This window comes from Agelaius phoeniceus, chromosome 1 (genome assembly GCF_051311805.1).
Source record: "Agelaius phoeniceus isolate bAgePho1 chromosome 1, bAgePho1.hap1, whole genome shotgun sequence".
NCBI lineage: Eukaryota > Metazoa > Chordata > Aves > Passeriformes > Icteridae > Agelaius > Agelaius phoeniceus.
Genome location: NC_135265.1, coordinates 25,515,313 through 25,543,120, shown reverse-complemented (window position 1 = coordinate 25,543,120; position 27,808 = coordinate 25,515,313). Strand labels below are relative to the sequence as shown.

The 27,808-nt window shown below is 38.2% G+C and overlaps 1 protein-coding gene across 7 annotated transcripts in view; it reads right to left on the bottom strand.

Annotated features, from left to right (window-relative positions):
• Positions 1 to 27,808, bottom strand: part of PPP1R9A (protein phosphatase 1 regulatory subunit 9A) — a 131,441-nt gene that overhangs the window by 45,391 nt on the left and 58,242 nt on the right. For all 7 annotated transcript variants that reach the window (XM_077175039.1, XM_077175051.1, XM_054635469.2 and 4 more), the window contains exons 3-5: positions 17,637 to 17,769; positions 17,025 to 17,145; positions 11,870 to 11,974 (exon numbers count right to left, since the gene is read on the bottom strand). In XM_077175039.1, coding sequence (XP_077031154.1) covers positions 11,870 to 11,974; positions 17,025 to 17,145; positions 17,637 to 17,769 — 359 coding nt within the window. The remainder of the gene's footprint in view (positions 1 to 11,869; positions 11,975 to 17,024; positions 17,146 to 17,636; positions 17,770 to 27,808) is intronic.

Genomic DNA, 27,808 nt, shown 5'->3' with positions numbered 1-27,808 from the left:
CTTATTAATTGAATTTTTTTTCATATGCCAAAGACACAGTTCACAGTGATGGGATTTTCAAGGCTTGAATCACATTTAAAAATGAAGTTACTCCATGATACCTGAAGCTGTTCAGTGACATATGAAAAAAAGTCTCCAAGCAATGACAAAGTTTAAAGCAAATGTTTTCCAAAATAGAAATATACTAGTAATGTTCTATCTTACTAAAATCTATTGCTTTAGAGCGAGGCATATCCAAAATGTCTGAAAAAAGTTTTTAGAAGTGCTCAATCTACAATTGATGTCAGTTCTAGACAAAGAATTGTAAATTTGTAAAATGGGATACTATGTTCCCAGCAATTACAGCTTTTACAAATGAAACCAAACTTTTTGTCATTTTACATTCCATAATCTTAAGAATACCATGCATATAATTATACTTAACTGGTAATTGGGATAAACCGTAAATTATAAAGTTCCATTTTAAGGAGAGCCAAATAAAAGTAACTTAGAAAACCATAAAGCAGGGGCAATTATTAAAACTCTAAGCATTAATTAGGTATTTATTCACAGAATAGCTTTAAATACATGAAATATCATAATCTAAAGTGCTTAAATATGAGAAAGAGACGTAAAGCTGTGATTCACTGACCAAAAAATCCGTCACTGAACCACACACACTTCAACAAAGTAGCTAATTGCATATTTCAAATTACTTTGGCTCAACAAAATCAATCACATGCATTTCAGACTTCATTAGTTAATCTCAAGGGCTAGAAGTATTATAAGAAAGAACTATACATTCTGTCAGCAATAATGTATTTGGGAAGCTGGTCATGTTTTTAGACATGAGACATTTAGAAATGAGCATTTCACAGCCTTTAAACCACATCACAATAATATTCCTCTAGATTATTAAAGCCAGCAAATGCAAAATAAACCCCAGCAAATCTATGATGCAGCCATTACTGTATTAAATTTTAAGTCATTACTGATTTTTTCTGAAGTCTGCAAAAAAGAAGGAAGGAGAAGGAGAGAGGCAGGGCATGAACTGCCCTTGATACTCAAGAGTTACATGCAATTTAGCTGAATTACCAGCTGTGAAATATTCTTTGTGGTTGTGGTTAAAATGAACAGGGATGGAGCTAGAAATATAATTAATATTTGACTCTATAATGGATTTTAGAGTATCTAAAAGAATTATGTGTCTTGAGAAATTGAAAATTAATTACAGTAGTGGTGGTTAAGAAAAGCATTCCACTGAAATTGGAAGCAACTCCTACATCTCCTGCAATCCATGATTTAAATATTTTACAGCACACTTGATACACAGTCTTCTGTATATGTCCAGCTTGTATTAAAAGAGGATCTGCAGACCTATGCTTCTTGAAATAACTTATTGATTTTTTATCAACTATGGAAACCAGAAACATTATTATAAAAATTAATTAAAAATATTTCCACTTTGAAAATAAGTGGTACTAAAAAAAAATGCGACAGCATCAAAGCTGTGATGCGAAACTGAAGTTCTGCAGCACACACTTTTAGTGAAATGAGTTAATGATTTCTCCTGAAAATACTTCAGGAATTATGTACTCAGTTAAAAATACATTAGCAAGGTTTCCTTAAATCAAACAAAAATCAAGAATACAGCAAACACATTCTAAGAAAGAATAGGGGGTTTGCTGTAACAGTATTCAAAATCTTCTCTTCTATCCTTTCCTAAAATACAGTTTGGTACAGTAAATGTACAAATGTAAAAAATGTACAGTAAAATTCATTCAGGGAGTTTTACAGTCAGATGCCTCATCCCTGGAACTGTTCAAGGCCAGTGTGGATGAGGCTTTGAGTACTACTCTACTCTAGTGGAAGGTACACACTACTCTTGTGGAAGGTGTCCCTGACAACAGCAGAGGGGGTTGGAACTAAATGAACTTTAAGGCTCCTTCTAACTCAAACCATTCTATGATTTTTGAAATGGTTTTCCTCTGAGCTGCAAAGTCTGAAGCTGCTTCAGCTATCATTTATCTCATTTATTTCAAGATGTCTTCAATTACCTACTCTGTCTGCTTCCATTAGGTAAACAGCCACATAATTAATCTGAAGTGCTAAAAGGGGCGTGAACCCTGTTAAGAAAGCAGTTCTATTTAGTCACAGCAGAACAAACTGGAATTTTTGTGGTTATAATGAACAAGATCAACCTCTCCCAAACAGCACTCTCAAATGCAGAAGTCACTGACTACACATCAGGAATTCACAACCTATGAGCTTCCATTACACCTCTTGATATGAAATGATGTGAAACTCATAAACACTCTGAATAATTTCAGTTGGAAGGAAACCAGTCCAACTTAAGTCCCTGACTTGAAAAGAAGGCCAACTTTGTCATGGCCTTGATCAGAATTACCCTTGCTGCAACTTCTCTGCATTGCCTGTCATTTTGTCCCTCTATACCAAGAGTATGAAGAATCTGGGTTCATCCATTCTGCCTCATGGAAGGCAGCTGAGACAGCAATAAGGCACCTGACATTCCAATCTTTTCTTTCTACTGAAGATGTTCTTTCCACCTCTTCCTTGGTGGATGCTGCCTGCACATCTGCTTTCCAGCTCTAGTTGCACAGGGATGCTGCTCCAGGGGCCAGACTCAAAGCAGCCCTTGCCTCATAAGGTTTCTGTCAGCCCATTCCTGCAGGCTGTTGAAGATCCTGTGATTGCAGCCCTTTGCTACTCTATCTCTTCCTCATGTGCAAACTTATGTCAGTAAATCCACCCAGCCCACCCCTGCATCAGAGATAGGCATGTGCACAGCAATCTTTAAAGCTACTAGGCTGGAATCAAGAGGACTGGTAGAGGGAAATGAAAAAGATTTGCCTGGAGATAACTGATAAGTGATCCAAAACTCCAATGCAAACAAGAGAAGAACTCTGCCTGGAGATCAGCACCCTAAGTAACACAATGAAGTGATGACCATCAGTGAATGAAAGTAGTGATGACTGCAGTTATTCAAGATCACATAAGAAACATCTAAGAGGGCAATCTGTGTAGTATCTAGTGCAGGATGCTGGCTCAATGGAGCCAGTACAGATAAGCAGACTTTGGGAAGAGCCTCCAAGGACCCTGGAGATTGAGTTTCCAGTAAGATGAACTGTTGTGCAGAAGCTCTGCAGCCTCTATACTTGTCTCCACCCCCAGGATGAAGTATCCTGAATTAAAAAACAGACAGAAGGACCTCAACTTACCATTCTTGGTTAGAAGGTACAATGCCATGAGCAGGGATACCTTTCACTAAATGAGGTTGCTCAGGGCCCTGTTCAGTCTGGCCTTGAGCAGTTCCAGGGATGAGGCATCCACAAATTTTCTGAGAAATCTGTTCCAGTGCTTGACTACCCCATGAGTAAAGAACTTCCTAATCTCTAACACAAATCTCTCCTCTTTTAGTTTAAAACCATTCTCCCTTTCCTATCACTCCCTGTGTAAAAAGTCACTCTACTTCTTTTATATAAGCCCCCTTTCATTGCTGTAAGATACTATAAAGTCTCCTCAGAGTCTTTGCTTCTCCTGGCTGAACAATTCCAGCACTCCCAAACTGTCTCCAGGAGAGATGCTCCAGCCCTCTCATCAACTCTGTGGCCTCCTCTGGACCCACAGCAGCAAGTTCACATCTTTCTTGTGCTGGAGACCCCAGAGCTGGATGCAGCACTGCAGGTGGGGTCTCACAGGGCAGAGAAGAGAGGCAGAATCACCTCCCTCACCCTGATGGCCATTCCTCTTTTGGTGCTGGCCCAGGATGTGGTTTGCCTTCTGGGCAGTGGTATCAGTGGTGTAGGTGGATGAGCAGCAAAATCACAGATTAAGCATCAGAAAAGCCTTAGCAGACTCTCCAGAGCATCTTGGATAGAAGCCCCTGATAAACTATGCTACTATAAACACTAAATGGATATTGAGTCAGACAATTAGGCAGTCATGTAAAAAACCCACACAATAATATCCGTGCACTTAGATTAATTATTCCTCCAGAAATCAATTCTAGTCTAGGGCCTTACTGACATATTAGCTTTACTCAAGAGTACTTCAAAATTAGCCAAGGGATTCAATGTTTTGGCACCTCTCCAGATTCTGGTCCTTACATTGCTCTGCTCTTCTGAGAGTACATGTTAAGAATCAATTCCATCTCTTTCCAGACAGCCTGACAGTATTCCAACAAAATCCTTGCTTAAAAGTTTTCCTTGAACACAGGCTGATAATTTAATCAGCATTTGCTATAGCACCACACAACTCTTATGGGAATGACCACTTCAAAGGAACACATTTGTAAATCTGTGCTTTAACATACCTGAATGCAGACACCTCTGTTCAGAAAGTACAAGTACTAGCAAGCCATGTTTCTAAAAAACCAGATTGCTTTTCCAGGTGAGATCTGTCTTCCCTCACTCTCATCCTTGCTGGCATCCACAGGGAAGAAATCCAGAAGAAAATACAGGTAGGTCACCAGTAAGCTTCTGAGTTCAGACCATGTCCTTAATCTGGATGATTAGATGATCCAGATTCTAGGCAGGACAGACCATCCTCACAGCACAGTCCAGCTAAATGCTCCTACAGCACCATCCATACAGTTTGGTGACTTATCCTGCAAGGATGAACAGCAGGTATTTCTGCCCAGCTGTCACAATGTTGTATCCCATTAATCAAGGTGCACCAAAACTGTATGGGAGCTTCCACAAAATAGTATCTTGGATGAAGGAGTAAAAAAATTAGCTAAATAAACATATATGATGATATTTCAGTTGCAGGATTAGGAGTTTATGTTTAGATAACATAGTTATCTAAACATTAGATAATCTATGAATTTATCATGTTATCTATGCTTTAGTTCAAGTTGAATTTGAATATGAATTTATCAAGTTATCTATGAATTAGTTCATCCTCAACCAAGTTGAGGATGAACTAATTCAAAACCTGTCAACTTGTTCCTTTTTGCCAGGAAAAGAAAAGCTGCTCCTAATGAAATCTAGTCCCACTAAACCTTATTCATTCATGTTATATTTAATTTTAAAAGCCATGCTCCAATACCTAGAAAAATAGTTTATAATTCAGACAAAATATTTAAACGAATATTTTTTATATATTTCACACTCAAACATAATTTCCTGTCCAAATGCACAAATATTTTTTAAAAAAATGCCATAAAATTTAAATTAGCAAGAAATAAAGACACAGGGGCTATTTATGCCAGTAAATCACACAGTGCCAGGGAATGCTTCCAAGTACTAGTAACTGGTCATCATATTAAAATTGTATTTTACATCACTGAAACAGTCTTGGAAACAGTTTAACCCAAGTTAACTAATATTCTACTAAAGAATAGTCAGACACAGTCCAGGAATTAGCAAAGGCTAGGAGTCAAGTCAGCTTGGATGTTTCCAATGGACAATTTGGATATGGGCACCCTGCTCAGAAAGGTACAACTCTTTAAGGGTAGGAGCCCCAGCCACGCTGGTGCCAGCTGGCCTCAGCACAAAGAACAGCCCAAGGCACAGCTTGTCTACTCCACAGGCACAGCCAAGGAATATAAACCAGCTAAGCAGTGATGATTGCAGTCGTATCTCACCCATGCTAAGGGGTCAGAGGACTCTTGAGTAATTTTTCATGTTCAGCACACTACTCCTGGTAGTCTTACAGGACAATTACCAGTGCTTGTAGGAGTACTTTGCAGAAACCAGAAAGAAAACATGTTATGGAATCTTTAGTATAACCACAGTGGATTAAACAGGAGAAATTTACACTACTTTAGCACACAGCACCACACATGTAGTTTCTGCAGGATCCATAAATCAGGTTTATCAAAGAAGCAGAAAAGTGCACCAAGCACACGTGGCTTCTGAAGCAGCCCAGCATGAAGTCCCAGCTCAGCAATCAGCACTGCAGAGCAAAGGGATTTTCTTTCCTTCTCTTTTTCATCTCCTCAGCTCGGGCACTTGTATTCAAGGAAAAAGAAATAGACAAGGAAAGGAAGAACAAAACCACAACCCTCAGAAAACATAACATAACATAACCCAGCTCTCTGAAGCAGACATGGAGTGTGGTATCTTTTGGTTTGGGTCCTGCCTCATTACCCAGTAATTAGCAGTCCTGCCTCTGCCACAATGTGGACCTGCTCTATGAAGAATGCCTGCAAATTTTGAAGGACCCAACTGTTTCACAGGGTAAGAGCATAGGCAGGCAATGTCAGAAGGAGCAAAAGAAAATCTGCACAGGCATGCACACTGGGAGAGGAGAATTATTACCTAGACAAGGGAGGCACACCAAAGGCAGGCTGCTCAGTGTTACTGTCAGCAGCAGCAGCAGCATTCCCATCGGGGCACTCTGCTGCTGCCTGGCTCCTGAGGCAGATTTCATCTGTCCCCTGCACTGCCTCAGCTCTTGCAAAGACCTGACTCTATAAACTGCCCTTCCAGATGCTGTGCTGGCAAACAAAACTAACAGCGGGCATGCAAATACTGTTTTAGGAAATGGTGTATTTTTCAGAAAAAATTCATCTCAAGATGGGGTGAGGAATTAGCTGAGGAAGGAATAAATGACATTTCAAGTTGATGTTAATGAACAACCAATTATTTTTACTTTTTACCCTTTAATAGCTCCTTGCATAAGAGCTATATAAATGTGAAAATTTGTATGAAAGATTCCACTTTCAATTTAGTACAAGACAGAATTTAGGCTATGAACAATTGGGAGTTGAGGCAGAACCCTGCTTTGAATTAAAACTTTCCAAATAAAAAACAAAAAATGACAATAAATTATTCTTTATTAGAACAGAGAATAGTGAATAGTGAAAAGCCAGAGAGCTGGATATTTGCAATGCTGTTGTTAGAACACATTCTTTAATGATCTAGAAGATTAATTAGACATGGCAAAATTGGCTAACCAATTATTTAAGACGGAAAGACTTTGATGCATTTCAGCAGAATTTAAATAAACAAAAGCAGGTAAACTCATTGGCAGGTAAGAATTAAAACAATTAATAACTTTCAGGGTGGTACAAGTCATAATAAACTGAACAGGTTTGCACAGGCTCTGTGTGGTTCCCTAAAAAAAATCAAGAACTGACTCAGAAGGCACCATGACAGCATCCGCTCAGTGCCTAGCAACAGTGTGGGAAGCCAGGAAAATGTTTAGTCACATTCATACAACAGGATACGGAAGGAGGACACGGAATTTAAAATTTGCCTCTCCAGTAAAACACTGAATTTGGTTAACTTCCTTAAAAGAAACCTTTCAGAGGAAAGTAAAAATGCTAAAAGCATACAAGGAGCATATGAAGGACTGGGATTTTTGATGATTCTCTCATGCAAGATCCTTTCTCCTTATCAATCCATTAAGTCTTCAAGAACCATGTCCTCCTTTCCCGGGACCCTTCCTTTCCCAGAGCTGTGTGAGCACAAATCTTTTTATTCAGTAAGTATGATAATAGGATAAAGTTTTCTCTATGAAAGAACAAGATTTTTTTCTCTTGTGAGTATGTTCAAGGAAAAAGAAATAAAATTCCCTGGAGGCATACAGCTCTTTTGAGTGAGCTTTTCCTGGCAGAGACCGTAGGGTCTCCCAGAACCCTTTCAGTATGATGAACGGGGGAAGAAAGTGTGGTCAAAAAGGTTAAACATCACCCAAGCAGCTTCAAAGAACAGGTCTGGTACTCAACCTCACAGTCCATGGGGAGACTGCAAGCAAAACAATACAGGAGAAATTCCATGACAGGATGGGATTTCCACTGTCAAGCTATCTCCTTATCCTATCTTTTATGACTGCAGGCACCACTTGCAAGCTTCAAGCTGATGGATTACATCCTAAATGGGGTCAAAAGAAGCCCAGAACAATTAGTGGTATTAGTGTGGCACTGCTCTCTGAACCATTAATCTTAGAGCAGGGGCAACAGTCAACAATATTGAAAACAACACACATCTCAAATCCCTCCTGTATATAATCAAATTCTGAAATCCACTAATATGAGATATTAATGAACTAAACAGCTATGTAAAATTATAAAGAAGATTTGATATTTACATCAATTGAAATAGCATTTATAGTTGTGTTTGCCTGATTAGAGTCACGAGGACACTAATTCTCATCCTGAAAAGCAGAAGCTGATTGCCAGCTGGGATTATGAAAGAATTCCATCTCTTTCCTTTGCCTCATAGGCTACCAGAGTACATCTGCTGGGTACTGATTATCTTTCTAGAAAACATTATAAGAAAGAATAATTTAATTTATTATCACTGTGGAAGTCAAACTGGTTGAGCCAATGATCTTTCATTATGGTATGATGACCTGCTGGATAATCCAATACTGTTAATGGATAAAATAACCGCAGATGCTTTTCACGTTTTCTCTTCCTTCACCTTCTCTCAGCCTCACCTAGCACAGTTCAAAAGGTAAAAGCCATGTCTTCATTTGCACAAATTCTTTACTATGTCAGCTACAGACAGTCTGGATACATTTTTTCTGGTAGAAAAATTGCAAAAATCTATTCTAGGTCAACGACTTCCACTGTCAGCATCATTCAAAGTGTTCAGAAGGCTCAAAGGAGAAAAATAAATCACAAAGTATCGGTATTATGCAAGCTCTCTGAAGAGGTATTGACTGCATTTACTGCAAAGAATTAAGAAGTGGCTTTAATGTCATTCTATTCATGAGTGTCCTTTCTTTGCAAGTGATCTCACATACTAAACCCTGCTATAAAAACCAGCATGCACATTGACTAGATTAAGGACAAAATGACTTCAGATACCTAATGCTGAGGGATATAAACGTGAAGTAATGCCAGTGAAAGGCACACAAATCTCTGTGTGTACAGGACACCAGGCAGAAGAAAGGCACAGATTCTGTATGCTATGATCACAAAGATAACTATGCCTATTAAAGTAGTTCTATAAACCCCATCAAGCTGACACTATTGAACAGCAGATATGCAAGGAAGTGTGAACGTGCTTCCTCCTGTGAAGGAAGGATTGTGAAGCTGCCTTGCCTTGGATCAGGTGAGGTGTGCTTGTACACTGCCTACACGCTGGCAGTCAGCTGGGACATCCTCCTCAGGAAAGGCAGGAGGGGTTTATAGAGCAGTGACCTCTTCCCCTGCTCCTGCCTCCTGCAGTGACACGGATCATTAATGGCACTGCCATGGGAATGGTGCACTCCAAGGGCAGGAGTACTGCTCCCTGCACTGCTCCCTGCACTGCCAGCAGGCAGGAGCTGACAGCTGGGGACAAAAAAGGCATTTTGCCCCAGCAGACCCTCCCATGTCGTCCCTAATGTTCTGGAGCAGTTCAATTGCAGAGGTTTTCACTGTCTGCCAAAGAAGGTGGAGATGAGGGATTCTCCATCCTAGCTCTAACACAGCAGGGAAGAGGATCTGTCAGAAACCAATTCTTCTCACCACAAAACAAGCAGCAGGCAGGGCTCTTTTGTCACATGTTAAAAGAAGAACAGTCAGGAAGTTAAAAATACCTTATTTCCTTTCATATCTAAATTCATCAATATTAGCTCTTACTTTCTTTACAAGCAAATGTTCAAACCTGTATTGAAGCCAAAATGTCAAGCATACTGAAATATCTCTCTCCAAAAAAACTGCTTTCTGGAACCATTTTTCATTTTGTGCAACTAAAACCAATGTAGAGCATCAGGCAACAACACCATCCAGGACTGGACCAGAAGATAAGCAGGAGTCTGTGCCACACAAGGCTTGGCTACCTTGTCAAGTCTCACTCCCAGCCTACCACAAACCAGGGAAAACATCATGCATTTCTCAGCTGGCTTGCATAAAGTGGAAAAAAGTCTTTCTGAACATTTTTTTCCATGAAGTTTAAAATGAAAAGAAAATTGAGGAAGTTGCACCAAATTCTACCCATTTCTTTCCTCTAATTAGAAATACACATTAGTAAAATACTGCCAACCACATGGTATGCTCTTTATGTATACATTATTAATATTTTAGTATTATTTTATATTGTAACACACACAGTATTTTAAATGTATTATTAACTAAATATTATTTTATGCTTTTTTGGGTCTAGTTTTGACACTAACACACTGGGTCACTTTTTCCATGAAAACTCGGTATCTTAATCTTACAAGGAAAAATGAAGAAACTCAAATATCTTTTTGACAAATGAGACCTGTCAGAAGCCAATGATCCCAGTGCACAATACACTTGACAACGTGAACTCAACAATAATGTGGAAATACTTTTTTCAGCTCCCTGTTTTGTGACAAGGGTCTAGATTGCAACCAGTCTCACTGTAATTTATTTCCTGAGAGAAGACTGTGGGAGCTCTGTGTGAAAATCACTTTATGATTTTTCCTTCCTCCATTATTTTCCCATGGAAGCAAGTACTCTATTCCATAACTTATGCAGCAATAATTACACAAACTAAGCTGATTCTAAATCCATACAATAGGTATGTTTTATGTGAGTGCTTTCTTTTTTCCTTTTGAACTAGAACATCAAACACAGAATATACATAACATTTGCTCTGTGTACCAAAACACAGGAACACATTATTCTCTGTCATAAGAATTTTATGTTTGAAGGTCCCAACTGTGGAAAACCTAATAAAGTATATACTCATTTTCATAGTTTAGTCAGTAGGAACACTCACAGCATGTGTGAGTCTTTGCAGAAATAGTAATGGTGTAACTTCAAATGTAAATGTTACACAAAAATATACTCGCCTATAATTACTGTTTCAAAGATTCTCTTTTTTCCTAAATAACCTCTCTCAAATAAAAGATTGATCAACCACCCCCAAAATTCTATGCAGAATCCACATCCCAGCATTATTCCCCAATGTCATGCAGGATCAGCTACAGAATTATAGTGGAAATGTGCATTCCAACATATAGCACCACCATCTGAGGGCGTCTGCATATATTACCACCCATAGTTTAGTCATGGTTCAAAAGAAGTCAGCTCTGAACTCATTAATTAAAGAATTCAGCTGTACTTCCTAGAGAGAACCAAAAGGTGACTTCAGAATGGCTGCTGCTTTTACAATATGTCAAAGATATTTTTGGATTTATTTTGTAGCGTTGAATCTTTACTGAAATTAACAAGCTATTGAAAAACTATGTGACTGCACAGCGTCTTAAATGGCAAACCAGTTCAATTCTAGGGAAACAAAACTCTTATTAATGGCATTTTATAGCTTTTCTCTCACAACCACACAAGTTCTAAAGTGTACTTGCAGTATATGTTACATTTTCAAGTCTGTTCATTAATTTATGGACTTTTACAGGGACACCACCTTTCAATGAACCACAGAATAGGTGCAGAGAGAAACCCACAGGTGATGCTGGGAGCTCAGTTAATTAATACTGGTTACTTTCCTTAATTTGGCAGCTGTTGTCACTACTGCATCCAATAGTCTCCTCTCCTCTGTGCTGAGGTGGCATCTGAGGGACCGGAGTGCTGATCTCCTCCTGCTCCAACTCTGGAGCATGAACATGGTCAGTGTCTCCATGGGTGGAGCAAGGAAGGGATCACTGGCAGCAGCTTCCAGTGAAGCTGACCAAGAACTGACCAACACCCATGACCCGCATCATCCCAACTAATGCAAACAGCTTGAAGCCCATGAACATCTAGATTAGTGATCAAGAGCATAGTCATCATCTGTCTGCAATTCCAGCTTGTCTTGGTGGTAATATTTTAAAAATCTAAGCCAAAACAAAACTGTAATACTGTATTTGATCTCTCTCTTGGGATCGAAGGAGAGATCAAAGGAGAGATGACATAGAGGCCAAAAGCCTCTGAATCTGCCTGGGCAAACTGAAAGGCCTGCAAAGGAACCCAAGTAATCTTAAGTATTAATTAAAATTTCTTTTTTCCCTCTAAAATACTCACCGGACTTTCTCTTTGGTGTTTCTAAGAACAGTTGCAGCAAAATTTTGTGTAACACCAACCAGACTGATGCCATCAACTTCCACAATTTGGTCATTCACTTGGATCCTTTCAGGGAAAAAACACAAATGCATAATTAATTGTATGAATTCTTGCAAATTTTCAGCAAAACTTAGCACAGAGAGATCTTTCTAGTTTGACCTTAAACAAAAGCTCAGTCATAAAATGATTGAGGTAAACATGAAAACCACATCATTCCTCGCACACAGACATCTCATAAAACCAACTTCAAAGTTACCATTACAGTTAATATCATCAATTAATTATCCAGTCTCTTTCCTTGTATAGAAATACAGCAACACAAACTCTTGAATTTGTCATATGAATTAAATTAAATGAGATACTTGAACAGGTCTTATATCATTCTTTCCTAAGCCAATCTTGAAAAACAGCACATAAGACATAGTTCTGGCATTTCATGCTAATGGAAAAAAAATGTAGTATTTAACTAAAACAACCTGCTCATCTGTGGAGAAAAGAACTTAAGTATCAGACCCAATGGTGACATACTATCTTAAGATATTTCATCAAACTTGTTCCAAAAAGATGAATTCCCAGTGTAAGCATGATCTTGCTGCACACGATCATAAAACCTTGGACTGCCGTAATGAGGACTCTCTTTTTGAAACCAAACACCCATTTACAGCTGATACACTATTTAATGCAGAAAAAGTTTAGGCAGATGAAAGCCATGCTGCTTTTATCTAAAGCAAGCACTGCTACAAAATCCCTACAGCAGGCACTGGACTCCCCTGGATTACGAATCCCTGGAAGACGACTGCTACACTGCTCTTTAGAAACGCACGATCTCTTAATAGCATCAAAACAAAAACCAAACAAACACATCCAAAACTAGTCAAAGGGAGCAATTTTCAAGTAGTCACATGGATTCTATTGATCCAAATAACAGAGTTTACAAAGCAACCAAGAAACAGCTATGAAAAAATTCTATTTAAATTATATGAAAATACCTAAATTAATGTATTTACCATCTTAGGATATATTAGTAATAAGATTTCTTTTCAAAAAACAGAGGCTTCAACAGAATGTTGAAGCATTTGTACTTGGAGCACTAATTTCTCTGTCAAGTCTGAGGAAATGCTTTGCAGTTTTACATGTGTTCAAGCAGCATCTTTGTTCTTTGGATTCCAGTGATGAGTAAGAAATACCGTACTTATTCTTTGGCAGCCTCACACTACAGAATGTCACAGTGTTCCAGGCAGGATCTCCCTTGAAAAAGGCAGCCTATAAACTCCTATTTTGAAAACCATATTTGGCATTTTAAGCTCAGAATTTTATTTCAATCTGCACTGAAACATTTGAGAAATACAGCACTCACATCAATATTTATCTAATTTTGGCTTTTTTTTTTAACTTTCAACTCTTATTTTTATGGCCACTGTTCTCCAAAACTCCTTTACACATATATTTTAATTATATAGGAGCATATATGCATATCAACATACAAAGGATGGACTTCCCGTGAGAGCCCATTCCAACAGGAGCTCCAGGCCCCTTGTGTCAAATCTAATTTCAAACACAAATGAAAAATTAGGCTCAGATTGCCAAAGTCTGAATTACAAAAATTGTATTGCTTTTAGCATTAATAACATTGGTAATTCTTTAGGCAATTATTTTCTAATGTTCATGACTTAAAACTCTGCCTGCAGATAACAATGAAGTAGCAACTACAGAAGCAAACCAACTAAAATTGAAAAAATTATTTGCACAATTGTTCTGTATGATGAACTGAAAAATTTAATTTGTGCAGAGACATCCTCTAGAGTTCAAGTTAAAAACTATGCAATGATTCAAAACTGTTGCTCCCAATGCTATCAAAATACTTCATAAAGTGAATGACACATCACCACAATAATCTGAAAGAAACAGCTATTGATTGATTGATCCAGGAAAAGATTTTATTTTTCATACTCTAATTCTTAGTCTAATTTTTCATATTCAGTGTAATGACTGATTTCCTATCTTTCACACTACTAATAACCTTTCCTAATACTTATCAACATGCTTGCCTTTGGATTCATCTTGAACCACCCTCCTTGGGCAAATACCGGCACACAAAACCTTTAAATATGACAGCTAAATGCTACCTGTTTGTCTACAGCAGCATGAATCAAGCCAGTGCTGTTAAATCACTGAGAGACCCCTTTGCACAGATTTTGTATTAGCCAGGGGAGACAAGTACTTTATATCATAATTTGATAGGTCTTTCAATAAAAAATAGAACAACTATCCTACAGATACTGTAACATTTTAAATTGTAGCTTCAGAAGAACCTGGTTGAAGATTGCTATGCGATTATTCAGAATATCTGATGCAACTACTGAAGTAGTTTTATCTTCTGGTGGGAGACTCTGTTTTGCTATCAGTGTTAATGATTAAGTAGGCTTTTCATAAAGATGAAGTTAACAGGACCCTTTGCAGCTGATGCACTTTATTATACAGAACGGTCTGGTCCTGACTGAGAGGATTATACATCCCTTTCCCAAGTGAATGATCAGTCAGGCTCTCAAAGAGAAAATCAGAGTCCTATTTCTCAGCTGACTGAACATTCTGCCAGTTGAAAACCAACACAAATATTAGAATGGTCAAAGAACGATATTATTTTTTCTCAGCTGACAAGTTCCTTTCAGATGCCATCTAGGGAAATGAAAGAACAGACTTGTGATGGAACATTAACTTCTGCAGCCCACTCAAACATGTGAATAATGAGATGAAAAGAAATTACAGATCATGATAGAGCAGCAGTGAGTGACTGATTTTCAACCAGAGAATTTTACAAAGAATACCAGTCGTGAGCTTAATGCCTTCTAGCTGAGGTCAAGCATACCCTTCAGAAAAACATCCACTTAAATTTAAAGTAATGGATAAAGTCATGACATCTTGAGGTGTCCGCTTCATTTCCTTCATAATTTTTAAGCCTATGATAAATCAGTACTTGGCCTTCAACCTGATATCTTATTGCCAAGATCTGTAAAGACCCCTCCAAGCCCAATCTAGAAGACAACATAGTTCAGTAGTTTCCAAGCAACATTACTAAACTTTGCAACCCCCTGCCTCCTAGTCTTTTGATTAAATTTTTGTGGGGTTTCCACAGCAGAACAATTTTTTGCCTGGCTGAAAAGTTAGAGGTGTTCAACAAGGAACATGTTACTGCAATGTATTTTTTAGAAGACATTATCAACATCTTAAGAGTTTATTCCCACTCTTATTTATAAACGATATTTTCATATTGTTTATGACTAATATAACAACACATTAATGGTTAAAATCAGAAAAGGAGAATGCAGATAAGTTGATTTAATTGCTTACATATCAGAAAAGTAATATTTTACTGGCATGAAAATGTACAAAGTTAAGCACTGCGACAAAATGAAAAATTGTATGGGTTGGAAGATTTTTAAGAATCCTTTTCATTATTAAATGATTACATAGTAAAGTTTTTTTCTGTCTCCTAATGAGAAGAGGTTGACTTGGCTTTGGCAGATATTGTATAATACACAGATTGGCAGGTGTTGTAGAATACACAGATAACTGTGCCCCATATGATATGAATAATTTTATGTTGAAAAGGAGTTCTTTAGCTTGCACATACCAAATAAGCAATTCTAGAAGCAAGCAGGTTTTATATTAGCACATAGGACTACACACACCGTTTCACTTCTTTAGGGGGCGAGGTTTATGGTACAGCTTCCTATTCCAATTAATTAATGTACTTTCAGTGCCGTAGGTGTGAAAACTGAACTCCAGAATAGAAGACTATCCAAAATAAGAAATATGAAGTAAGAGTCTGTGTTAGTAAAGTTAAAAGGAGTGTATTTAGTAAAACTTTAAACATTCAGATACACTAATTATTTCCTAATCACAGAATAATCAAGGTTGGAAAAGATCTTCCAAGACCATCCAGTTCAGCCATCAAGTAAGCAGCTCAATCACTCCTAAACCACATCCCAAGTGCCACATCCAGATGCCTCTTCAACACTTCCAGAGACAGTGACTCCCCCACCTTTCTGGGCAACTTATTCCAATGCCTTTTTCATTGAAAAAAGGCTCTAATATTTAATATGAACTCACCTGACACAACTTAAAGCCATTTCCTCTCACCCTTTCACTTGAGACATGTCAGAAGATACCGATCCCCACCTGGTTACAACCTCCTTTCCAGTGGTTGTGGAGAGTGATAAGGTCATCCCCAAGCGTCCTTTTCTCCAGGTTAAACACCCCCAGCTCCCTTTCATAAGACTCGTGCTCCCGATCCTTCACCAGCTTTGTTCCCCATCTCTGCTCACACTCCAGCACCTCAGTGTCCTTCTTGCAGCAAAAGGCCCAGAGCTGGACATAGCACCCAAGGTGGCCTCACCAGTGCCAAGTACAGGGGCACAGTCACTCTCTGGGTGCTGCTGGATACACTGCAGCTGGTCCAGGCCAGGATGCCTTTGGCTTTCCTGGACACCTGGGCACATACTGGCTGTTATCCAGCTCCCTCTCAACCAGCACCCCAAGTCCTTTTCTGCTGAGCAGCCCTCAAGCTGCTCCTCCCCCAGGCCTGCAGCCCTGCCTGGGGCTGCTGTGACCTCAGTGCAGGACCTGGACCTTTGCCTTGGAGAACCTCATGGAGCTGTCCTCAGCCCATAGATCCAGCCTAACAAGATCTCTTTGCAAGGACATCATATGCAGAGAGACCAAATTATCCAATATTGAACTGAATTATTTTTTTAGTATTGCCTCTCTAAAACTGGCTTGAAGCCAATAGAATAGGTGGGAGCTCAACACCTTAAGAATCAAAACTACTTTCAAAAGTGACACAGCGTTTGGAATCAGCAGCCTTACTCATGCTAAAGCATCTGGGTTCTCAGTAGTCACAAACACTTATCTTTGGCTTCTTTGTTCTTCTTTAAAAGTTTAAACAATTTAGTATCTTCTCATAACCACTCAGTTACTTGGACCTTACCAATGAAGTTGACAAACTTTACAGCTTGGATTACCATGACATATGTTAAGCAAACAACTATTCCCTATGAAAATCATAATTTATAGTAACTCTTGCTGATAAAATTTCCAAATACAAATTCTCATTTACCTGCCATCTCTTTCTGCTGTCCCACCCTCTGTTACTGTTTTGACAAATATTCCCAGTTTTTCAAGGCCTGCATCAGCTCCAACTCCCATTCCAATAATGCTTATGCCAAGTCCATCTTCATCTGTGAAAGAGGCAAGAAAAAGCAGAAAATTCTTACATTTATCTGTACATTATTTGGTAGGTAAGCATTCATGCTTTGGTTCCTCTTGGCTTTCTGTGCCAATAACACTAATATTATTTTGATTCCTTTTAAGAAAACTATTTGACTACCATTTTAATTACACACAAAAAGTATCATCTGCAGCCTTATGAGGAGCTTAGAACAACAGACAAGATTTTTACTCCTCCAGTGAAGAATGAACATATCACATCAAACACTGTGTAAAATCATGTTAATGGAGTATCACTAAACAATTCTCTTAAGAAGATAAAAACTGCCTGTCTCTGAGCTGCTTCTTTAATTCCTCACTGAACAATTCCTGAAATCCAAAAAGCCACAGTGAATACAACCAACTCGTGGAAATTCAAGATAGACTCTGTAGGCATGTGTAGACTTCCTCAAACTTGTAGGTTAGTGTCACAGGAAGTGGAGATGACACACAGACATGATACCTTTTTCTAGCTCGACTGGGAAGAGCTCCAACTTTTCCACACGCTTCTCAAGTTCATATTCAGCCGATGCAGCCACTGGATCGACTTCATCATTTCTCCTGTCATAGTCTTCATTAGAGTATGTATTGAAAACCTGTGGAAACAGATCAAAAATCATTCAGCTACCCACTCCAAAAAAAGATTTCCAAATTATTAAATTAACTACTAGTTTTGTCTTGTGATATTACAAAGTTTGAAAAGGCTTTTAAAAGACAAATTTCTCCTGCTCATTCAAACTTCAGGTTTTTTAATTTGTGCTTTTTTATTCAATAAAGCACAAGTACAGTTGTAAAAGTCAAATGAGTGTAAGTTTCTATTGCTTTTGATTATAAATTCAAAAGGTGATCCTTAATGTCTATGTTGGTCTATGCATATAAATAATTAAAATAATTAACTCATTAAAATATTAATCAGCCATTAATAAACATCAGCAGAGTCAAATACATTGAAATTATAATCTGTATAGTGTTTCTGTATTAGTCTTTAGGCCTTATGAAGTTTCAGTTCACATTCATCCAAACAAAGCTTGACCTGAAGATTACTAATCTACATTTACATCACCTATGAATATCATGGGGATTATGTTCCATATTATGTATTAATATTTTTAGAACAGCAATATACACAGCCATTGGATTTTTTTAAGCTAACCAGGTTTACAGGTTTATTTCATCTCTAAAGCAGTAATTTAACAGTGACTAAATTAACCTGATTATATTATTTATACTACCTACTATCATACTTTCAACATGGCCTTCAACCAGTGATTATTCAGACTGTCAGAAACATTAGTCAGGAAAAGCATATTTTCATATTTTAGAGACCGGAGTTTGCCAGCCTAATTCATTTAACTGTCTGCACTTGGCAGTAAGGAAAGAATATGTATTACTAGTGGTAATAATTATACTGAGCTTGAGTCCCATGGATATATCATATTCATCACTTCAAATAAAGGAAAACAACTTCCCACATTTCCTCTTCCTCTTTTACAGACAACCTACAGAAGACATCATTGCGTGGCCACGTTTTACTTTATCACTGCTCCTCTAATAATATAAAACACTGCACCCTGCTACGTAGCTACACAAACATTCCAAAGTTCTCCAGAAGCCTGCTCTGTTACAGCCCTTCTTGGAGGCTCTCTCACGGTGTCCCTGGATGGAGCACACATGCCAGCTGGCTGCCCAGTGCAGTGACAGGAGCTGGGTCATCACCACATGAGGTTTCACCTGCCTGAAGAGCTGTTAGTACACATTCATTTCTTTTAAATAGTAAATATATTAAAGTGGAAATATAAAAATACTTTTAAATACTACTGGAAGTCTATTAACTATGTTATGGCTACCACAAAGCTACCAAAAAGCCCTCTCAGTTTTACATGAAGTAGTGGTTGAAACAGAAAAGACAGAAGTGACTCAATGTTAATTTTAATACCTACTGATGTAGGTATTTCACATCGATGTGAAACATTTAAATTTTCTCTTCCAAGAAGACTGAGAGGATAGACATTTAACAAGAACTCACAAACCTATCTCACATGGATTTTTAGTCATTATGATGCAAAAAGAAGGCTGCTTTAACGAAATTATGCTCCTAGAAATCCTTCATAAATACATGCAAAGCATAAGTAAAATAAGACACATCATGCTGTCCAGTGCTGCTGAATGTTTTATGCTGCTTTAGTATCTCTAAGAGTGGAGAAAAGACATGGATTGAGAAACAAGTAATGCAATTCAAGGCCACCATTTCTAGCGTGACTAAAACCAGAAAAAAACAGCTGGAAGGGTCCACTCAACGGCAATGAAAAAGTGGTAGAACTTCCCTGGCAGCTTCCCTTCTCTGTGATTTGGTGTCAAAGGCAGCAGTTGTTACCCACTAAGGGTTCCATGATGAAGCCCAACCTCATTCATGCTGAAATCGGCGAAAATAAAGATCAATCAATAAAGTGAGACTTAATTAAAACAATACTGAGCTGAGGTTTGACCATAAACCTTTAAGTTTGAAATGCAGCAGACATGCAAGCAAGTACAGGTTAAAAACAACAGCTGTGAATTTATCTTGAATCATGTCATTTATTAACATGATGAGAGAGACCCATGCCTCAAATGTGAACAGAGATTAATTGCATGAAGGTAAAGGAGATAAAGGTACTGCTAGCTGGAGACAAAGAACAACTGAGAGAGAGGTATAGGGGAAAACTATGTCGCAAAATGAGTATTTTTACTTCTGGATTTCTTTTCATCATGTTAATTGGCACCATTCTTTTCCTTGTGTTCAATGACTGGCATGAGAATATTGTGGAAGCAGTTTTAGATTTGTTGCAAAATGACTGGATACTCTTCAGGATAATTTTCTTTGAAAGCATCAAATCATATACTGCATTTGGGTTTGGGATGATTTTTCTTGAATCAGATTAGACAGAAGATACGGCTTTTTGGATTGTGCCCACTGTTTTGAAGTATTTTAATAATACTACTAAAAGGAAACTAAATATACTGTTGGTCATTGAAAGTTATCATATGTCTTCAAATACATCCCACTACTCTTATCTAGTACCTCACCTAAGCATTCACTCTGAGATTGTAGATCCCTGATTGCACAAAGCTCTGTGTTTCCTACCTGGCACCAACTCACTGTTTTTTGTACTCTGGTCATATAACTTTGCCCACTGCCTTCAACAAGGCAGTTGTCTCCCCCTGAAGAGGGGAAGAAGAAGAAGGACATTCTTGTATGTCATTTATCTCATCTTGTGCAATCACATTTCATGGTTGACTGATTCTATTAAATGAATCTCTGGGTGTTAAATTGAAGTTAAGAAAATTTATGCTTGGAAATTTTCTTTCTTTGTGAAACAGTCTATCCACCAGAGTAATGAACTGCTTGCTCAGTACAGTCATGAGAACTGTCACTCAAGATTTTACAGCACTAAAAATAAGATAAACATTTATAACTTCTTTCTCACAGTATGGTTAAGTAGAACTATTTCACCACGTCTGCTGCTGAAGTGTTTTCCAGAGTGTGTGTGGGATTTCAGACTCATGGGAATTCTCCCATTCGCTGTCATTGGACAGATTTGGTTTTATTGCCACTCTGGCCAAGTAGCCACTAAAGTAAAGTCACAACTACAGAATATGCTGGGTTGGAAAGGACCCACAAGGAGTCAACTCTGGGTCCTGTATAGGATCATCCCCAAGAGCCATATCACAAACCATTCCTTATAAAGCAAGCTCTTTTTCTAGTATATCCAATATAGTATCTTACTCTATGATTTTACCACTACAAGTATTTAGGGGAAAAAAAAAAGTTTTCATAGAATTCACTTGTAACATTTTCTAGGATTTAAAACAGCACTTGTGGAAAACAAAAAGCCAACAGTGGTGACACACTGAAAGAAGCCCTGAAGAGCTGCTGTTAATAGAACATACTTCTGTGTTCTCTAAAGTGACAGAAAAAGGGGTCATCAGTGATTCATCTAGCACCAATATAGTAACAAACTGTAATATGAAAGAAGTAGGTATAATTGTTAGGCACCCTGGGTGGTATCCCCAGGGAAATCATACATACACACACAGATCATTTGCTTCTCTTTGGCAGAGCACAAGCTAGAGAAGACATGCCACTAACTATAAAAATAGTGGTGACTAATTCAGAAAAAAACCCGACATTTTTGTTTTAGTACTTCATCTTCAGGAGTAAGATCAGAAGGATAAAAATTGATTATTCTTGAAAAAAGGCCAAGTTGCCTAAGTTTGGGGTGCTTTCCCATAGCTCTTACCTACCAATAATTTACAGAATTTAGCTAACAGTAACCAGTAGGTAGTGACAAGGGGTTTTTAAAGTTTTTTTAAGCAAGTCAGAATGGAGATAACTCTAAAGAATGGGCCCATCAGCTTGGTGCTACATAAACCACTATTAGTGTTGCATACTGTAAACTGTGCAACATAAAAATTGTCATATCTGACATAAGGCTGAGAGAGTTGGGTTGTTCAGCCTGGAAAAGAGAAGGCTTTGGGGTGACACAACTGTGGCCTCCAACACCTGAAGGGGAACCTACAAAAAAATGGAAAGAGCCTATTTACAAGAGCATGTAGTGACAGGACAAGGGGGAAGAGATTCAAATTGCAAGGGAATAGATTTAGATTACCTGTAATGAAGCACTGAGAATAACCCCTCTGGCTGTGCTGAAGAAGCTAAATGAGGAAATCACAATTTGACCATTACCTTCTGCTTTAAAATCTTTCTATAGCATAGCTGTAGGGAGGAGAGGAAGCTCTGGCAATGTCTGAAATTGGTGACTATTTTTTTAAAAAGTTTTTTCTCTGCAAAGTGTTTGCTTTGTCACAGTGAAAGGCAGTGAGTCAGTGAGGAGGCTTCCTGCAGCTCTCCTGGCTTCATGCTCCCCTATAGCCTGTGTGGGCATCAGCCATCACCAACACTTCAGCAAGGAAGGAGACAAATCCTCCCAAGAAGCAATTGCAGGAAGAAGACACAGATGGGAATTAGACATCAGCAATATTGAAAGAAACTGCATGTCTAACATCAAATCCATGCCTGGGGTTTCCCTCAGAAAGCTCTGTACGTGAAAGATCTGTTTTTAGTGTCCTGAAACTCTGGCAGAGACCTGCACAGCAGATTTATGTTTCTAAAATCCTAAAAGTATCTGGGCCCCAGACTTCTCCATTCCAGAGAGACCTCTTCACACGTGACAAGCCAGGAGCAGCTACCATGACACACAGACAAACTTCAATTTTTTGGGGTAAACTGGAAAATATTCTCTCTGTATACTCTTGTTTTAGACAACTGGAACAAGTTATCAAGTCTTCTACCTGTTGGAACATCATGAAGACCATTTGTAGTAGAAAACCACAGTGTCAATGTCCTGCAGCAGTGCTAACACATCTCAGTTTGGATCCATACACCTCTGTGCACTAGAGCATGTCCTCCTAAACCCAAACCATGCCTCAGTGGCATTTCCTGGGGGGACACAAGCATTAAAATGCATGGGCTAACCATACAAATTCATTAGTCCTGTGACATGAAGATGCATTTACTTCATGGTATAAGTAGTTAAAGAACCAGCCAGACTCCTCTGTTAGGCTTCTTTCACTGAAACCAGTATTTTAAATTTTATACACTGCAGTTTTGGGCCAAAACACGGAACCAAAATTGCCTATGGGTTACTGCACATGGATCATCTCCCCTGCTCCTGCTACTTGGCTCACTTTTGGTGCCAATTTTTTAAAAGACTAGTTTCCATTAAGTAGTTTCCTAGAATCAGTGAAAATTATTGTTTATATCCACTTATTATTTATTCAGTGCATGCTTTTTTATTGCTGATGTACTAGTTTTATTACAATTTACATTGCTACTTGTCTACATAGCAGAAAAATACAAAATCATTGCAGCTGTGAATGAGATGTGTGCCTCATGTAAAAACTTCATGCTGTTACTCTTAGTTAAAACAGGTCAGAGTAATTAGCAAGTACAAGTAAGCCCTGTTACTGAAGAGTAAAACCTCAGCTCACATGGAACATGTACCTCTATTAGGGCTGCTGTGTGTTTGTTTTAGTAAGTGAGTAAAACAGCAAGGTGCACTGAAACCTGGAGCTGACAAAGATATCCAGACAGCCTTATCTGAACATTCCTGCTTTTGTTTGTTTGGTTGGTTTGGTTTTGGTGGCTTTGTGGTTTTTTGTCTTGTTGTGGGTTTTTTGTTTGTTTTGGGTTTTTTTTTTTGTTTTGTTTTGTTTGGGTTTTTTTTAACACAGTGATGAGTCACAATTCCATGCGGATTTTTCTTTCTCACTTTTTTTTGGTCATAACCACTAATACAAATGGGAAATTGAAATACTATCCTGTTTTAGATGAATGGTACAGGCTAAATAATTTTCAGTCAATTCTCTTTGATGAGCTTTACAGATCTGGGTCTAAATCTTCTCCGATAGTGCATTGGTTTTTCTAATGCAGCAGCTTGGATGCAACAGTGTAATGGGAGGCATAAATGACTAGTGAGGTGGCTTCCCTGAGTCTTACTGATCATACAAAAATCCCAAGGACCCTTTTTAAGTGTTGTGTACGTCACAGGTACACTTCACATGTAATTCATCCCTTTGCCTGATCTTGCCTTTTTTAAAACTCTACCTTGCACTACTGTAACTTACCAACAAAAATGTACTTTGCAACTGCTGCTGTCTATTTTTGGTCAGTTATTGACTACTTAGATATAGAGAATAAAAGATCTTTGTGTTTTTCACTACAGTAGTTTGATAATTTCAGGGAAAAGAGCCCAGAGACAATCTTGCATTCCCATCAAGCTCAGAGTTCCTCCAAAGGTCCCTCCTGGCAGACCTCACAGATCCTTGACAGATTAGAGATGTGGGTACAGCAATTTAACACCTTCATATTTACCACACTGTGGTACTGACCTACAAATCTGAATGTCTTTAGCTGAATTTTCCTGCTTCAGGGATAAGTAAAAACACTTGCCTACACTTTGAGAGTGTCTCCATTCAGCAGAACAAAGAAGTAGTTGCAGCAAGAGCACTCAAACAGCCATGTTATACAAAAAAAAAAAAAAAAAAAAAAAAAAAAAGAACAAGAGTATTTAAGAACATGAATTTCCAATGTATCTCCAACAGCAAATATATTTTATCACTCTTGGCAGTTCCCTCTATTGCCAAGGTAACAAACTAGCAAGCTCAATAATTCATTGTATCTTTGAACATGGAAATAAGCACATAACGGAGGCTGTTTGAAGGGAGCAGAGTTTGACAAATTAATTAAAACACAGTACAGGCTCAAATCTCGGCTCTGGTGTCCAAACAGCTCTAAACAGATAGGAGAGCACAAAGCAAAGTTCCAGATTCTGTCCCTAGACATTTATTCCTGAATCTGCTGCAGTGTTTCTTCCAGATGCTTGCACTGCTGCCAATCTACATCCTAAGTGATGGTGCTATTTTTCTTCTGCCTTTAAGTGTGACACGTGGGGTAGCCAAGAGTAAATATGCCACAAATGTTCTCAGAGGCAAACACTTGAAACAAAATATTGACTATGCATAAAAAAATTCTATTTAAAATAAATCTTAGCAGGGACAAATTGAGTAACCTGCATATTCACTAAAAATGACTCCATCAAAAAAATTTCATAATTTTATTCCCTTACAGATGCTACATATGCTAAGAAAATATTTCAAAGGAAAACAAGGACACAAAAAAGTAATTACAGGCATTAATTCAGAACACTTGCTGTGTAAACTATAAAGAGATAATTCATCCAACCTAAGTTTTATTGTGAAATTATAATATTTTATAAATGGAACAAAAATTAATACAATTCTTTATAAACACATATATAGAAAATCTTTTAAATGTGCTATAAATAGTACATATTCTTATCACTTTACTTAAAGCAGAGAAGAAAGCAGAGGTGGAAGAAAAGAGCTAGTTGGAAACAGACTGCCTTGGTGTCTGATTTTCTCAATATTACATCATAAATACAAATCCTAGTGGGCTTTTTAAGGGTGCAAAATTGCAACTTTCCCAAAGGTTTGTGACTTTCTCATATACCTTGTTTAATTTCTAGCAGCTATGGCATTTGGCACCAATTGCCCACCTTTCCAATACTCCTTGCAGACACAGCAAAGTCTGAGGAAGAGGGAGAAGGATCTCCAGTGACAGAAACCAGAAGACTTTACAGCCTTGCCTCAGACCAAGGGATAAAAAGCAAACATACTTCCACACCAGACCGTAGCAGCAGCCCTCATAAATCTCTGAAGTTGTCCCACCATCACTTTTCACAATAACTAAGTTCTAAAAATCTCAAAAGAGGTTTGGATTTTTTTTAATGAGAATTCTTAATGAATTCTTTTTTTTTTAATGAGAAGTTCTTAATGAATTCTTTAACTGAGATGAGATTACTAAAAATAATGCTTAGAATCTTAAGATGAGTGGGGGAAATTCTATTATATTCTACTAAGAAAAACTCAGGAGATACAATAAACTTTTATTTAAACATACTATTAATTATACAAGTACACGGCTCATGAGCTAAAAAACAGCCAAGTAAGACATTCAATATTAGACAGCCCTCCAAACAGTCTCCTGTACAGGGTAAACATATTTCCACAATTTCAGATGGCACATGTTACAGATGTTACAGAAGGTATCTATTTCGTTTCTAGTACAAGCAGATATTCTTCTACAGTAACAAAAACGCTCATGATTCTCTGGAATCGAAAGCCTTTAGTAGCCTATTGCTGCATTCACATTAACAGCACCATGCAGTGATGTAAAAGAGACCCATTAGTGGAGTGTTGCATTAATTTGGTAGGAGTGTTGCAGCCCTACAGCCTGTTAATGCCATTGCTTGTGTATAAAAATGGACAAACAGGCAGAGTGTAAGAGGATTAACAGAAAAGCTTCTGTAATACAGCAAAAGGTTTCAATGCTAGACCACTACTCAATTACTTTATATTTAGACTTAACAATTCCTTAATTGCACCTGCAGGCAGAATTCATTTTGCCTTGACTGCATTTTTGCTAATGATAGTTTCACATTCACACTGTTTAGTACAATGAATTGCATTCTAGTAAGATGTAAAAAAACTGCCTAGAGTAAGCAAAAGAATGTTTATCCATTAAGCATCCGTACCTAGTGCATTACATTACAGTTAATCACACCACTGCTTCAAAAATGAGACAGTCTGTATTTCCAGAGGAATTCAGCCTTCCTAATGCTTCCTAATATGGTAGGTGGGGTAACAGACTCTTACACAAGCCAACAACAGGCGTTCCCAGGTCTGACAACATAGCTGTTTCAAACATACCAGCTCTAAGTGCAATTTAAAATATGGTATTACTGCAGCAAGAAACAGAAGGTTACAAATGTGCACATGAAGTGTATCCAAATGAATAGACAAAGAGAATGAGGGATCATGGGGATAAGCTGGTATTAATGAATAATGCGAGCTTGGGATGAGACTACAGTAATAATGCCACAAAGTGGGGATTCAAGATAAACACTCTTAAAGTGACTCAATTCAACATTATTTTTGGACATTTTTCAACTTCAACATTTGCTATGACATCAGGCACAAATATATTACCCCCTTGAAAACAATAGCAAAATTAACTTCATCAACCCCAAGGGTAGTCTCTATTCCAGCTGGTTTTCACTCTACCCTGTGTATTCTGGAAAAATTAAATGAGCAGAGAAACTACAATGAGTTTTTCTCACCTGAAGACTTTACACAATTCTACTCTCCGTGCCCAAATTTACTGCATAAATTCAAATTTATTACAGACATTATCTATACACAAATCTGTGATGGATTTGAAGTTTTGGAGAACCAAATGGAAAATGTAGCACCCACTGCTGTGGGAAATTGGGAGGATGCAATTACACATATGCATTTTGGGACTGGGGTTTAGTTTTAAAGAGTTTCGGACTATTTTTTCCCCACAGGAGCACCTTGCTTTACTGTTCTAGTATTGACCAAACACCTCACTGTGCACTCCCGTAATAGTCCCTGCATGCTGCCTTTGAGCAGAGTGGCAGGTAGGGCACCATGTCCTTAGACCTCAGCTATTGGATACAAGGACAGACACGGCATTAAATGTGAGCTCAGTGCTGTTCCTGACACATGCCAGCAGCAGAGATGGCTGTGGAAGCTGGAAAACTCATGGACTTTCTGAACTTACTTAAGCCCCCTGAGCTTTCTGTTTTCCAGATGCAACTTCTTGACCTGCTTCAGACAGAAAAGTAAAGCTTGAGCCAAACATTTCACCTTTGTGAGGAAAGCTAAAATATGGGGCGTGGCTTTCTGTCCAGATTTCTGCCCTCCAAGCAGAGGAGGGAAAGTGCTGTTTAACCTGTGCAGTGACACAGAACTATAAAAGCTACAGAAGAACCTCTCTGTATGTTGTGTTGATGCAGGGAAGAGAGCAGGGGCATCTCTGAGCTCAGTTACTCCAGCAGCTGAAGAGTGCAGCACACAGCTGGTATCACTGTCACTCACAGTAACTGTATTTTGGCTACAAACAGCTGCACATTTCTTTTAGAAGGAAAACAGACACCATTTAGCAGAAGCTGGACATACTCCAGATAGCAGATTAAAATGGGTGTAATCTGTGTA